The sequence below is a fragment of the Polyodon spathula genome, chromosome 45, assembly GCF_017654505.1.
Source record: "Polyodon spathula isolate WHYD16114869_AA chromosome 45, ASM1765450v1, whole genome shotgun sequence".
Taxonomy (NCBI): Eukaryota; Metazoa; Chordata; class Actinopteri; order Acipenseriformes; family Polyodontidae; genus Polyodon; species Polyodon spathula.
The window spans coordinates 1943558-1957943 of record NC_054578.1 but is presented as its reverse complement, the minus strand read 5'-3'; the positions used below and the strand labels follow the sequence as shown (position 1 = coordinate 1957943).

Below are 14386 nucleotides of genomic sequence, written 5' to 3'. Positions count from 1 at the left end.
ATTATTAGCATCAAAAACAACTACCTGCTAAAGACCATTCTGTTCTATTAGTTTGGTGATAATGCAACTCAAGGTTAAGATCTGATACACAGAGTACAGGGTGGTGTTACGTTTTTAACAGAAAAGACGAAAAAAACAAACAAATTCAATTTATTGAAAGATAAATTAATTTTTTTTGGGGGGGGGGGGGGGGGTAAAATCACAGCTGGCAAGTTTTGGAATCCGTTGCCGTCAGGAAGGGTTTGAGTGCGACGCCCTCCGCTGCTTCCCAGCCCCCCCCCCGTGATGTCATCTCAGCGGCCTCCCCCATTGGCTCCCCCGGCCCCGCCCTGATCTTGAGCGCCAGACATCATGAGGAAGAGAACGAGAGGAACGATATACATCCACTGAGAGAGGAGAGGAGAAAGGGAGGAGGAGAGAGCGAGAGAGGAGAGGGGGGGAGGAGAGGGAGAGAGAGGAGAGGAGAGGAGGAGGAGGGAGAGGAGAGGAGAGAGAGGAGAAAGAGGAGAGAGGAGAGGGGAGAGGGAGGAGAGAGGGAGGAGAGAGAGCGAGAGAGGAGACACAAGAGAGAAGGGAGAAAGGGGAGAGAGGAGAGAGAGATGAAGACAGAGATGAGAGAAGGGGAGGGAGAGAGGGAAGAGGTTAATTCTTCAAGCTGACAACACATCCTGTTGATTTGATTAGTTTTATTAAAAGGTCTTAAAATCGCAGACGGGTTTAATGAGAAACAAAATTAACGAAAATTAAAAAAAAACTCAAAAACAAAAACACCCAAAAGAAACGGGACTAAAACTGGGAGGCATACCCCCCCCCCCCCCCCCCCCCCCCCCAGCGCCACCTAGTGTTCGGACACTGGGATTGCCAGCAATACACTAGCTGTGCACTAGATGGCGCTATCACTAATATAGAGATGAGCCGACATGAGTCTACAGCAGGCAGCTGGACTGAGGTGTTTAAATGATCTGTATTGAGATACAAGAACACAGCCGGAGCTCTGGAGTTAAAGAACTACAGCTCCCAGCATCCCTCGCCACGGCCCGCGGGTGCAGAGGCATGCTGGGAGCTGTAGTCCTAAGAGAGGTACAGAGCCAAACAAATAATATCTATTGACTTACATATTTAGCAAAGAATGATTTCTGCTCTTGTGGGTTCTTGGCTTTCTGTGCTTGCTCCTGCTCCATCCGTTCAATAAACACGGCCGTCTCTGGACTGAGAGAGAGAGAGAGACACACACACAGCGTCACCGCTAATGAGAGAGAGAGAGACACACACAGCGTCACCGCTAATGAGAGAGAGAGACACACACAGCGTCACTGCTAATGAGAGAGAGAGACACACACAGCGTCACTGCTAATGAGAGAGAGAGAGACACACACAGCGTCACCGATAAAGAGAGAGAGAGAGACACACTCACATAATGAGAGAGACAGAGACACACACAGCGTCACCGCTAATGAGAGAGAGAGAGACACACACAGCGTCACTGCTAATGAGAGAGAGACAGAGAGACACACACAGCGTCACTGCTAATGAGAGAGAGAGAGACACACACAGCGTCACCGCTAATGAGAGAGAGGCACAGAGACACACACAGCGTCACTGCTAATGAGAGAGAGAGAGACACACACAGCGTCACCGCTAATGAGAGAGAGGCACAGAGACACACACAGCGTCACCGCTAATGAGAGAGAGGCACAGAGACACACACAGCGTCACCGCTAATGAGAGAGAGAGACACAGAGACACACACAGCGTCACTGCTAATGAGAGAGAGAGAGACACACACAGCGTCACTGCTAATGAGAGAGAGACACAGAGACACACACAGCGTCACCGCTAATGAGAGAGAGGCACAGAGACACACACAGCGTCACCGCTAATGAGAGAGAGAGAGACACACACAGCGTCACCGCTAATGAGAGAGAGAGACACACACAGCGTCACCGCTAATGAGAGAGAGAGAGACACACACAGCGTCACCGCTAATGAGAGAGAGAGAGACACACACAGCGTCACCGCTAATGAGAGAGAGAGAGACACACACAGCGTCACTGCTAATGAGAGAGAGAGAGAGACACACACAGCGTCACCGCTAATGAGAGAGAGAGAGACACACACAGCGTCACCGCTAATGAGAGAGAGAGAGACACACACAGCGTCACTGCTATGAGAGAGAGAGAGAGAGAGAGACACACACAGCGTCACTGCTAATGAGAGAGAGAGACAGAGACACACACAGCGTCACCGCTAATGAGAGAGAGGCACAGAGACACACACAGCGTCACCGCTAATGAGAGAGAGAGAGAGACACACACAGCGTCACCGCTAATGAGAGAGAGAGAGACACACACAGCGTCACCGCTAATGAGAGAGAGAGAGACACACACAGCGTCACTGCTAATGAGAGAGAGAGAGAGGTCACCGCTAATGTGAGAGAGAGAGACACACACAGCGTCACTGCTAATGAGAGAGAGCAGAGAGACACACACAGCGTCACTGCTAATGAGAGAGAGAGAGACACACACAGCGTCACTGCTAATGAGAGAGAGGCACAGAGACACACACAGCGTCACCGCTAATGAGAGAGAGAGAGACACACACAGCGTCACTGCTAATGAGAGAGAGAGAGAGACACACACAGCGTCACTGCTAATGAGAGAGAGACAGACACGCACAGAGTAGATAGCGTCACAGCGTCAAACACGCTAATAGAGAGAGAGACACAGACACACGTCACTTCACTGCTAATTGAGAGAGAGGACAGATACACAAAGCGTCACACACATTCAACCTTTAATGAGAGAGAGAGAGAACCACACACGCACTTCACAAACCCCAAACCGTCTAATTAACAGAGATGAGAAGCAGAGAGAACACACTCATCAACACCCGCTCTAATGAGATAGAAGACAGAACACACACATCAGTCACCGCTAATGAAGAGAGGCACAGAGACACACAGCACAGCGTCACCGCTAATTGACCGCTAATGAGAGAGGAGACACAACAACATCATCACACCACTAATGCAATGAGAGATAGAAACACACACACAGCGTCACCGCTAATGAGAGAGAGAGAGAGAACACACACGCGCAATTCACCGCTCAATGAGATAGATAGAGACACCGACCACACAATCGTCACCGCTATGAAGAGAGAGAGAGACCACACACACACAAAACAGTGCTAACACTCACGAGCGTCATCTCCCGTGTCCCCTGTGTGAGCAGAGAGAGACACACACAACAGCTAACACACCTCCCCTAGATGCTGGTCAGTGTCACACACAGAGACACACACCTCCGTCAAAGCGTCACCGCTAATGAGAGAGAGGCACAGAGACACACACAGCGTCACCGCTAATGAGAGAGAGAGAGACACACACACACAACACAGGCATTACTACAGCGTCATCAAGCCGCTATGAGAGAGAGAGAGACACACACACAACATCGAGACACACACAGCGTCACTGCTAATGAGAGAGAGAGAGACACACACAGCGTCACTGCTAATGAGAGAGGCAGAGACACACACAGCGTCACAGCTAATGAGAGAGAGAGAGAGACACACACAGCGTCACCGCTAATGAGAGAGAGGCACAGAGACACACACAGCGTCACCGCTATGCGAGAGAGAGAGAGAGAGAGACACACACAGTGTCACCGCTAATGAGAGAGAGAGACGCACGCAGCGTCACCACATAGAGACTGGGAGACTCACACAGCGTGCTAGCGAGGGTCCCATGATGCTCAGCGTGGTGTTGAACAGTTCCAGGTCAACGTCCTCGACCTCTGACCCCGTGCACGACCCTGGCAGCGTAACTATGGAAACACCAATGACGTTGCCGGCGACGTCAGTGTTGACAGTGATGACATCAGAGAGGTGCAGACTCACACACAGAGTCACCGCTAAAGAGAGAGAGAGACGCACGCACACATAGAGCAGGGAGACTCACAATGCGCTAGCGAGGGTCCCATGAACTCAGCGTGGTGTTGAACAGTTCCTGTCAACGTCCTCGACCTCTGAGAGAGTGCACGACACACTGGCAGCGTGACTGCTAATCATGAGTTAGCAGCGACACACAGTGTTGACAGTGATGACATCAGAGAGGGCGACTCCTGAAGAGAGAGAAAGTCAAGTTAGCAGAGAAACGCACTTCGTCAGTTCCAGAATGCAGAGAAACTCCAAACCAGAAGAGACTGAGAGAGAAAGTCAAGTTAGCAGAGAAACGTTTTAATGCCTTCGTCACCCAGAACTGCACTGGATCAGAAACTCCAAACCAGAAGAGACTGAGAGAGAAAGTCAAGTTAGCAGAGAAACGTTTTAATGCCTTCGTCACCCAGAACTGCACTGGATCAGAAACTCCAAACCAGAAGAGACTGAGAGAGAAAGTCAAGTTAGCAGAGAAACGTTTTAATGCCTTCGTCATCCCAGAACTGCACTGGATCAGAAACTCCAAACCAGAAGAGACTGAGAGAGAAAGTCAAGTTAGCAGAGAAACGTTTTAATGCCTTCGTCACCCAGAACTGCACTGGATCAGAAACTCCAAACCAGAAGAGACTGAGAGAGAAAGTCAAGTTAGCAGAGAAACGTTTTAATGCCTTCGTCACCCAGAACTGCACTGGATCAGAAACTCCAAACCAGAAGAGACTGAGAGAGAAAGTCAAGTTAGCAGAGAAACGTTTTAATGCCTTCGTCACCCAGAACTGCACTGGATCAGAAACTCCAAACCAGAAGAGACTGAGAGAGAAAGTCAAGTTAGCAGAGAAACGTTTTAATGCCTTCGTCACCCAGAACTGCACTGGATCAGAAACTCCAAACCAGAAGAGACTGAGAGAGAAAGTCAAGTTAGCAGAGAAACGTTTTAATGCCTTCGTCATCCCAGAACTGCACTGGATCAGAAACTCCAAACCAGAAGAGACTGAGAGAGAAAGTCAAGTTAGCAGAGAAACGTTTTAATGCCTTCATCACCCAGAACTGCACTGGATCAGAAACTCCAAACCAGAAGAGACTGAGAGAGAAAGTCAAGTTAGCAGAGAAACGTTTTAATGCCTTCGTCACCCAGAACTGCACTGGATCAGAAACTCCAAACCAGAAGAGACTGAGAGAGGAAGTCAAGTCCTTCTGCTGCTCTCTGATTGGCTGAACTCACCGCCCTCACGAACGATGTCACGTAGGCGTCCTCTGCTCCAGTCTGACACGATTTCCTCGGAATCCGAACACGATACAGCCCGTCCACAGAGGACACCTCCTGGACAAGATGGGGCGAGACAGACAGACAGAGAGTCAACGTCTCCCTAACTAGACCTGTATGAGTCTGTCTGTGTCAGCTTATAAACTGACAGCTGATCTGATCAACAACTGACTCTCTCCCTCCCATAACGACTCTGTGTGTGTGTGTGTGTCGACAGTCTCTGATTGACGTGTGCTCCAGTCCTGCCCCCTACTGGTGGAACCCGAGTCTCTCTGCTTCTCTCACCCGCAGCCTGTTCCTCTCCTCCTCCCCCAGCTGGTTCTGGGACAAAAGGGCGCCCCCGTCTCTCCCTGGCTTCAAAAACACAGACCCTCGAACCGAGAACCGGGCACGGTCATCTGAGAGAGAGAGGAGAGGAGAGAGGAGAGAGAGAGAGAGATGAGAGAGGAGAGAGAGAGGAGATAGATACGTCATTGATAACGAGAGAGAGAGGAGACACAAACACACACACAGTGTCACTGATAATGAGAGGAGACACACACACACACACACACAGTGTCACTGACAACGAGGTACAGTTGGGAGCCCCACACTCACCCACTTCGAACGAATGCTCCAGCTGAATCGCCAGCCCAGTGACATCAACCTCTTGCGCATCTCCTGGCTTAAAAATCCCCCCACCTTTCGAACGAATTAACCCATAATTTTATTAGATAATTCTAAACAAAGGGCCCAAGTTTAGGGTCGAGTCGGGGCTGAGGGACACACACCCTGGGGCTCGCTCAGCGACTTGGGGAACGCGCGCAGAGACCCCGTCCTCCGCTAGCAACACAACACTCTCTCAGTGTGTGGACCGGAGAACGTGTCGCTCGACACTGCGACGAGGCTGCGCTTTGCGCGAGCGCCTTGTGATTATCACTGCTACGCTTTATATATTATATATTATATATATAATATGATTATATTATATATATATATATATATATATTATATATATATATTGCAATGGCTGCCTGAACGTTTGCGTTTCACCCTCACTGCACGGCGTCATCATCATTAATTATCATATCATTAACTAATAGTTAAACTCTGATAACGCGTTTTTCAATCGCGGGCGCGATTAAAAAAGCGGCATCCTCATGTTTTTTTTCCGAACGCTAAATCGATTAAAAAAAGTCGAACGAATAATCGCGACAGCGATCACGAGGTCTCCAAAACATCGACTTCAAATCGCTTTCAAGCTCTTTGCAATAGAATTAATAACAAACATAATAATATAAATAATAATAATATAATAATAATAATAATAATAATAATAATTGGTAAAACAACAGGAAGCTTTTTCAAGGTTAAAAATACATACACATTTTGGAGAGTGCCAGAGAGAGAGAAATAAATCAATTAGAATAACAGCGTTGTCACATTTTAAGTCATATTATTATAAAGTTACATTATTTAAAACAAGATTAGAAATTACACAAAGGAACGGGTCTCTCCAAACATCCCAAAAACTTTCTCCCCCCCAAAAAAAACCAGCCGACACGCAACCAGAGATCACTTCGAGGTATTTTATATATAAAAAAATAAAAATAAATAAACGTTAACATTCAAGTTTGTTACTATATATATATTTAAATAAACCAAATATAAAATATTCTCTTTTTTTTTTTTGTGCATGCGTTTGCATTTTGCATCTCCTTTGCGCGCACCCCGTGGGGACCCCTGTCCCCCTCCCTCTCGGACAGGGCTCCCCCAGGGTGACAGGGTCCTACCTCTCCATCTGTCTCTCCCCTCCCTCTGTCTCTCACCCTCCGGCCCGGATTGCACTCCGCTGCCCCGGCGAGCCGAGCCGCCCCGAACACCAAGCCCGTCCCGAACAGCGAGACCCGCAGAAACAGCACCCCGAACCCGGCCATGGCTCACAAAACACCGGGGCGGAGAACCGGGGGGGGGCTGCCGGGAAACAGAAGGGCAAAAACACACACAACCGGAGCGAAGGGTGTTGTGGGAAGGAGAAGGGCAGTTTGGGTGCGGGGAGGAGGGGGGGGGGGGGGGGGGGGGACTTTAGCGACACCTGGAGTTGATCTGCGACAGCGCCGGTGATTTCTGGTGACAGTCTAGAGAGTTTTAGGCAGAATTTGCAGGTTTGAAGCTACAATATAATCTCTTCTTCTTGGTGTCTGTGTTAGTTTACTACACTCTGAAAAGAGCTTAGTGTCATTAAAGCTGCAGACAGACAGACAGACACACACACACACACTCACATAAAACACACACACACACTCTCTCTCTCCTCTCCTCTCTCTCTCTCTCTCTCTCTCTCTCTCCCCTCTCCTCTCTCTCCTCTCCTCCCCTCTCTCCCTCTCTCTCCTCTCCTCTCCTCTCTCCTCTCTCCCTCTCTCTCTCTCCTCTCTCCGCTCCCCTCTCTCTCTCTCTAATCTCCTTGTCTCTCACGTTCTCCTCCTCGTCTGTCTCAGCACCTGTGCTTCTCTCTCTCTCTGTCTCTCTCTCTCTCTCTCTCCCTCTCTCTCTCCAGCTGTCAGATCTCAAGCACTCAAAACTATCCCACTCACTGACACCTCTCTCCTCTCTCTCTCCCTCCTCTCCCCTCTCTCTCAGTCTCTCCGTCTCTCTCCTCTCTCTCCTCTCTCTCCCTCTCCTCTCCTCCTCTCTCTACCTCTCTCTCTCTCTCTCTCCCCTCTCTCTCTCTCGGAACTGGACGTCCCCGTATCTCTCTTTTGGCTTCCCGTTTTTTTTTCTGCTCTTCCCTCATCTCTCTCTAGGTATCTCTCTCCTCCCTCTCTCTCTCTCTCTCTTCTCCCTCTCTCTCCTCTCTCTCTCTCTCTCTCTCTCTCTTCTCTCTCTCCTCTCTCTCCCTCTCTCTCTCTGTCTCTCTCTCTCTCTCTCTCTCTCAGCTCCTAATCCCCTCGTGTCATGTTCTCTCACTGACTCTGTCTCAGCACCTGTGCTTCTGTCTGTCTGTCATTACGAACATCACACTGTCTCTCCAGCTGTCAGATCTCAAGCACTCAAAACTAGATATCTCCTCGTTGATCTCTCAATTTCGCTCATCGTGGTGTATCTGCCTCTTCTCTGTCGGCGTACAGACATGTTTTGTCTGTCTGTCTGTCTGTCAGGTCTTGTCTGTGTGTCTATTCTGTCTGTCTGTCTCCTCTCCCCTGTCGTTACTCCTCCTCTCTCCTGTCTGTCTGTGATCTGTCTGCTCTGTCTCTCTTTCTCTTTTTCTGAATCTCTAGGACAGAGGAGACAGCCAGAGAGACACGACACACGGACAGCTACGAAGGGGAGGCGGCTGAGATAGAGATGAGAGGATAGAGAGGGAGGAGGTTAGAGAGCACAGTAGAACGAGAGTGGACACAGATCGTCTTTGACTACGATAGTCAGACAGAAGTAAGGAGAAGATATTAGACAGGAGAGAGGAGAGGTCTCTGTACAGATTGGGAGGTTGGATAGACAGAGATACACACTGACACTAGACACACATGATACACACACTGACTGTGTCACACACACTGAGACACACAGACACATACACACTGAGACACACGCACACAGCACACACCAGCACAAATCTGTGACTTGATGATGTGATTGCACTGCGTTCACCACTGAGACACACAGACGACCCTCGCTACAAATAGATCTTTCTAGAGTCTTGGGATGGCTAGTTTCTCAAATCCCGCCTCCAGCCTCTCCCTGACCCTCCTCTGACTCTCTTAAGTGCCTGAGTCTTTCTAGTGTGGTCTCTCTGTCGAGTGTCCAATTCTTTGCCTGAGATAGCCCTCGACAACGAAGACAGTCCATCTGATCTCGCTCTACTCTAATCTGGAGTCTACTGGTAGGTGTTGAGTTTTGTGTGGTGACAAACATATCTCGAGAGAGAGATCCGAGTGGGTCACACACACACGCACACACAGACACACAGAGAGAGAGAGAGAGAGAGAGAGAGAGGAGGACCCACCCACTGTGTCCCTTCTCTGTGTGAGGACCGTCCCCTTGACACTGTGCTCGAGTGTGCGTCTTCTTACTGGGTGGGTGTGACTCTCACACAGAACAGAAACACTTTGAGACACAGACATTGAACACACACTGAGACACACAGACACTGTTTCACACACACACACCGGCTCACAGTGACACACTAGTGACACACAGCACACTGAAACACACTGACACACAGAGCACTTGAGACACACTCTAGTGACACACACACTGAGACACACACACAGAGACAGCACACACACTGAGACACACAGACGACCCTCGCTACAAATAGATCTTTCTAGAGTCTTGGGATGGCTAGTTTCTCAAATCCCGCCTCCAGCCTCTCCCTGACCCTCCTCTGACTCTCTTAAGTGTGTGAGTGTGCGAGTGTCTCAACACTCATCAGTCGAGAGAGAGAAACGAGAGAGAGAAGCAGAGAGAGAGAGAGAGAGGGGAGAGTGCCTTCATCAGAGTTAGAGAGAGTGTGCGTCTTCGTCTGGGTGGGTGTGACTTTGGGCACTAGTGCCTTCATCAGTGTTACTTGAAAGTGCTTTCACAGTGTTATTGAAACTCCAGCAGAGCAGCTCTAGTTTGGTGCTCTAATCTCCATTGAAAGAGCAGCCAGTTTTGGGCTCTAGTGCCTTCATCAGCGTTACTGAAACTAAACTGAGTCCAGCAGAGCAGCTCTAGTTTGGGGCTCTAGTGCCTTCATCAGCGTTACTGAAACTAAACTGAGTCCAGCAGAGCAGCTCTAGTTTGGGGCTCTAGTGCCTTCATCAGCGTTATTGAAACTAAACTGAGTCCAGCAGAGCAGCTCTAGTTTGGGGCTCTAGTGCATTCATCAGCGTTACTGAAACTAAACTGAGTCAAGCAGAGCAGCTCTAGTTTGGGGCTCTAGTGCCTTCATCAGCGTTATTGAAACTAAACTGAGTCCAGCAGAGCAGCTCTAGTTTGGGGCTCTAGTGCCTTCATCAGCGTTATTGAAACTAAACTGAGTCCAGCAGAGCAGCTCTAGTTTGGGGCTCTAGTGCCTTCATCAGCGTTATTGAAACTAAACTGAGTCCAGCAGAGCAGCTCTAGTTTGGGGCTCTAGTGCCTTCATCAGCGTTATTGAAACTAAACTGAGTCCAGCAGAGCAGCTCTAGTTTGGGGCTCTAGTGCCTTCATCAGCGTTACTGAAACTAAACTGAGTCCAGCAGAGCAGCTCTAGTTTGGGGCTCTAGTGCCTTCATCAGTCCAGGAGAGCAGCATTTTGCATTGTTTGAGGCTTGTGATGTACTTAAAAAATATTTAATACATTGCAGAATGTTGTCTCCTCAGAAGGAAGCTGCAATGGCAGTCCGCTAGCATTTCATGTTGGCTTTCAGAGGGGGTATTTCGGTCATCCAAAGGCTCCTGTTTTCAAAGCCAAGAAATTTAAAAATCTGGGGATCAAGTTGCACGTGGCGGATGACATATCACACCAGCTGAGAGTGATATTCCACTGGGGACACGGGTTCAACTCCGAGACATGCCAGAACAGAAAGCCTACTGCTTAGCAACGCTTCCCTGTGCTTTACCAGACCTCTCTGTGCTTTACAATGCTTCCCTGTGCTTTACCAGACCTCTCTGTGCTTTACAATGCTTCCCTGTGCTTTACCAGACCTCTCTGTGCTTTACAATGCTTCCCTATGCTTTACCAGACCTCTCTGTGCTTTACAATGCTTCCCTATGCTTTACCAGACCTCTCTGTGCTTTACAATGCTTCCCTATGCTTTTCCCTTTACAATGCTTCCCTGTGCTTTACCAGACCTCTCTGTGCTTTACAATGCTTCCCTGTGCTTTACCAGACCTCTCTGTGCTTTACAATGCTTCCCTGTGCTTTACCAGACCTCTCTGTGCTTTACAATGCTTCCCTGTGCTTTACCAGACCTCTCTGTGCTTTACAATGCTTCCCTGTGCTTTACCAGACCTCTCTGTGCTTTACAATGCTTCCCTGTGCTTTACCAGACCTCTCTGTGCTTTACAATGCTTCCCTGTGCTTTACCAGACCTCTCTGTGCTTTACAATGCTTCCCTGTGCTTTACCAGACCTCTCTGTGCTTTACAATGCTTCCCTATGCTTTACCAGACCTCTCTGTGCTTTACAACCTATGCTTTACCAGACCTCTCTGTGCTTTACAAATGCTTTACCACACCTCTCTGTGTTTACAATGCTTCCCTGTGCTTTTGAACTGAATCACACTCTGCTGTGGATAATTTCATGTTATTTTGGGGTTGAATTAATTGGGGATAAACACTTTGTCGGGGTCTTGAAGACGGGGGGACAGGGGGGGACGGGGGGAGTGGGCTTCGGTTTTAAATTAAGGGTAGGTTAAAATTAGTCCATCGAGATTCTCTTACATATACGGTAAACCGGAGGGTCAAACAGGGCTCCGTCCCAGCCAGGGCTATTTCTGAACCCGCGTTTTCAACCCCGACCTCCCCGAGGCTTGTGACCTTTCCGGATCGGCTTTCCCCTGCGTTGAATACATCACCCGATCTCCGCGTCTCCTTGGCAACGACGGGCCGTCAATCAAAGCAGCTGACAATTGTAAAGCATAGGGGAGCATTGTAAAGCACAGAGAGGTCTGGTAAAGCACAGGGAAGCATTGTAAAGCACAGAGAGGTCTGGTAAAGCATAGGGAAGCATTGTAAAGCACAGAGAGGTCTGGTAAAGCACAGGGAAGCATTGTAAAGCACAGAGAGGTCTGGTAAAGCACAGGGAAGCATTGTAAACACAGAGAGGTCTGGTAAAGCATAGGGAAGCATTGTAAAGCACAGAGAGGTCTGGTAAAGCATAGGGAAGCATTGTAAAGCACAGAGAGGTCTGGTAAAGCACAGGGAAGCATTGTAAAGCACAGAGAGGTCTGGTAAAGCACAGGGAAGCATTGTAAAGCACAGAGAGGTCTGGTAAAGCATAGGGAAGCATTGTAAAGCACAGAGAGGTCTGGTAAAGCACAGGGAAGCATTGTAAAGCACAGAGAGGTCTGGTAAAGCACAGGGAAGCATTGTAAAAGCACAGAGAGGTCTGGTAAAGCACAGGGAAGCATTGTAAAGCACAGAGAGGTCTGGTAAAGCACAGGGAAGCATTGTAAAGCACAGAGAGGTCTGGTAAAGCATAGGGAAGCATTGTAAAGCACAGAGAGGTCTGGTAAAGCAAGGGGAAGCATTGTAAAGCACAGAGAGGTCTGGTAAAGCACAGGGAAGCATTGTAAAGCACAGAGAGGTCTGGTAAAGCACAGGGAAGCATTGTAAAGCACAGAGAGGTCTGGTAAAGCACAGGGAAGCATTGTAAAGCACAGAGAGGTCTGGTAAAGCATGTTTCTTTAAATATAGGGGTACTATAAAGAAACCAGTCCGGTCAGATAGCTGCTGGTCTCTCTCTATTCACATACCTCGTTAACATCGCCCACATAGCTCTATCAATTATATTTTAAGCTCTACCAAATTAGCGCGTAGACTTGAGAAATTTCTCCAGAGTCAGCGATATAAAAAAAAAAAAATGGCTTTTTTCTTTTTTTGTCTCTGGCGATGGCACTTTGACACATTGAGACGGATTTACGCTTTCCCAGCGTCGAGGAAACACCGACCCATGCCAAGGTGTGAGATATCGGATCTATCGATGGGATTATCGATGGGTTTATTTTTCGTTTCTAGTCAGAGACCCCCCCACCCCGCCTCTCCAGGTCGTTCATTTTCACCACCAAGCCCCCAGACCGCATAACAGCAAGGGGTTAAAATATCAGAGTTTTTAAGACCCTAATTTTAGATGCCTTCCTTATATTGACACCAAGCGAACCACAGTGCTTTATCAGAGAAAGAAATCTGAATTTATTTATTGTAAACAAATGAAATCATATTGATCCGCTTAAAAACCCCTCCTTTTATTACCCCCCCCCCCCTCCCTCTGCCCCCCCCTCCCCCCACGTTTCAATATCATCACATTGAAACGGATTAATGCATAAATAACTGAATTATTCTTATTATTATTATTATTATTATTATTATTATTATTATTATTATTATTATTATTATTATTATTATTACTATTGAAATTTCTCAGAGGCGCTGTCTGAATCGTGGTTGGTGTTGCAGTATAATATATTAAACTATGCTATTGAAACTCAGGGGGGTGTCTGAATCGTGTTTGGTGTTGCTGTATAATATATTAAACTATGGCTATTGAAACTCAGGGGGGTGTCTGAATCGTGTTTGGTGTTGCTGTATAATATATTAAACTATGGCTATTGAAACTCAGGGGGGGTGTCTGAATCGTGTTTGGTGTTGCTGTATAATATATTGAAACTCAGGGAGGCTGTGTGGAAATCTGAATTAAATTGATTGTAAACATGAAATCATATTGACTATGCTTAAACCCCTCCTTTTATTGGACATGCGCCGGCCACCAGCTCTTACCAATCGTGTTTGGTGTTGCTGTATAATATATTAAACTACTGCTATTGAAACTCAGGGGGGTGTCTGAATCGTGTTTGGTGTTGCTGTATAATATATTAAACTATGGCTATTGAAACTCAGGGGGGTGTCTGAATCGTGTTTGGTGTTGCTGTATAATATATTAAACTATGGCTATTGAAACTCAGGGGGGTGTCTGAATCGTGTTTGGTGTTGCTGTATAATATATTAAAACTATGGCTATTGAAACTCAGGGGGGTGTCTGAATCGTGTTTGGTGTTGCTGTATAATATATAAAACTATGCATATTGAAGCTCAGGGGGGTGTCTGAATCGTGTTTGGTGTTGCTGTATAATATATTAAACTATGGCTATTGAAACTCAGGGGGGTGTCTGAATCGTGTTTGGTGTTGCTGTATAATATATTAAACTATGGCTATTGAAACTCAGGGGGGTGTCTGAATCGTGTTTGGGTGTTAGCTGTATAATATATACAGAATATCGGGTCTGAAGGTGAGTTATGTTGTCAAGGGAAACGTTGGAAGGGTTATAATTATAAAGCTCATTAAATATGATGCTGGTCTGGCCTGGGGTATAAAGTTCCTCCTGGATCGTTGTGTTGAGAGGGAACTGGTCCCAGTTTCTTACTGGGAATGAGATTATATTCCCACTGATTTATTGCTTTGCGTTTTGCTGGTGAAATACAAGACTGGTCGATAGAGGTGAGATCATGCTGAGCCAGGAATAGG

The 14386-nt window shown here is 47.6% G+C and overlaps 1 protein-coding gene across 1 annotated transcript; it reads right to left on the bottom strand.

The window, feature by feature from the left end:
- Positions 1–134: 134 nt before the first annotated feature.
- On the bottom strand, positions 135–7431 carry emc10 (ER membrane protein complex subunit 10). The gene is made up of 8 exons (XM_041237746.1): positions 7009–7431; positions 5798–5864; positions 5486–5598; positions 5155–5257; positions 3732–3914; positions 3186–3189; positions 1116–1209; positions 135–386 (listed from the first exon to the last, which is right to left on the bottom strand). Exons 1-8 carry the CDS (start codon positions 7114–7116, stop codon positions 294–296), a joined length of 765 nt encoding a protein of 254 aa, XP_041093680.1. The 5' UTR covers positions 7117–7431; the 3' UTR covers positions 135–293.
- Between the last annotated feature and the right edge of the window lie 6955 nt (positions 7432–14386).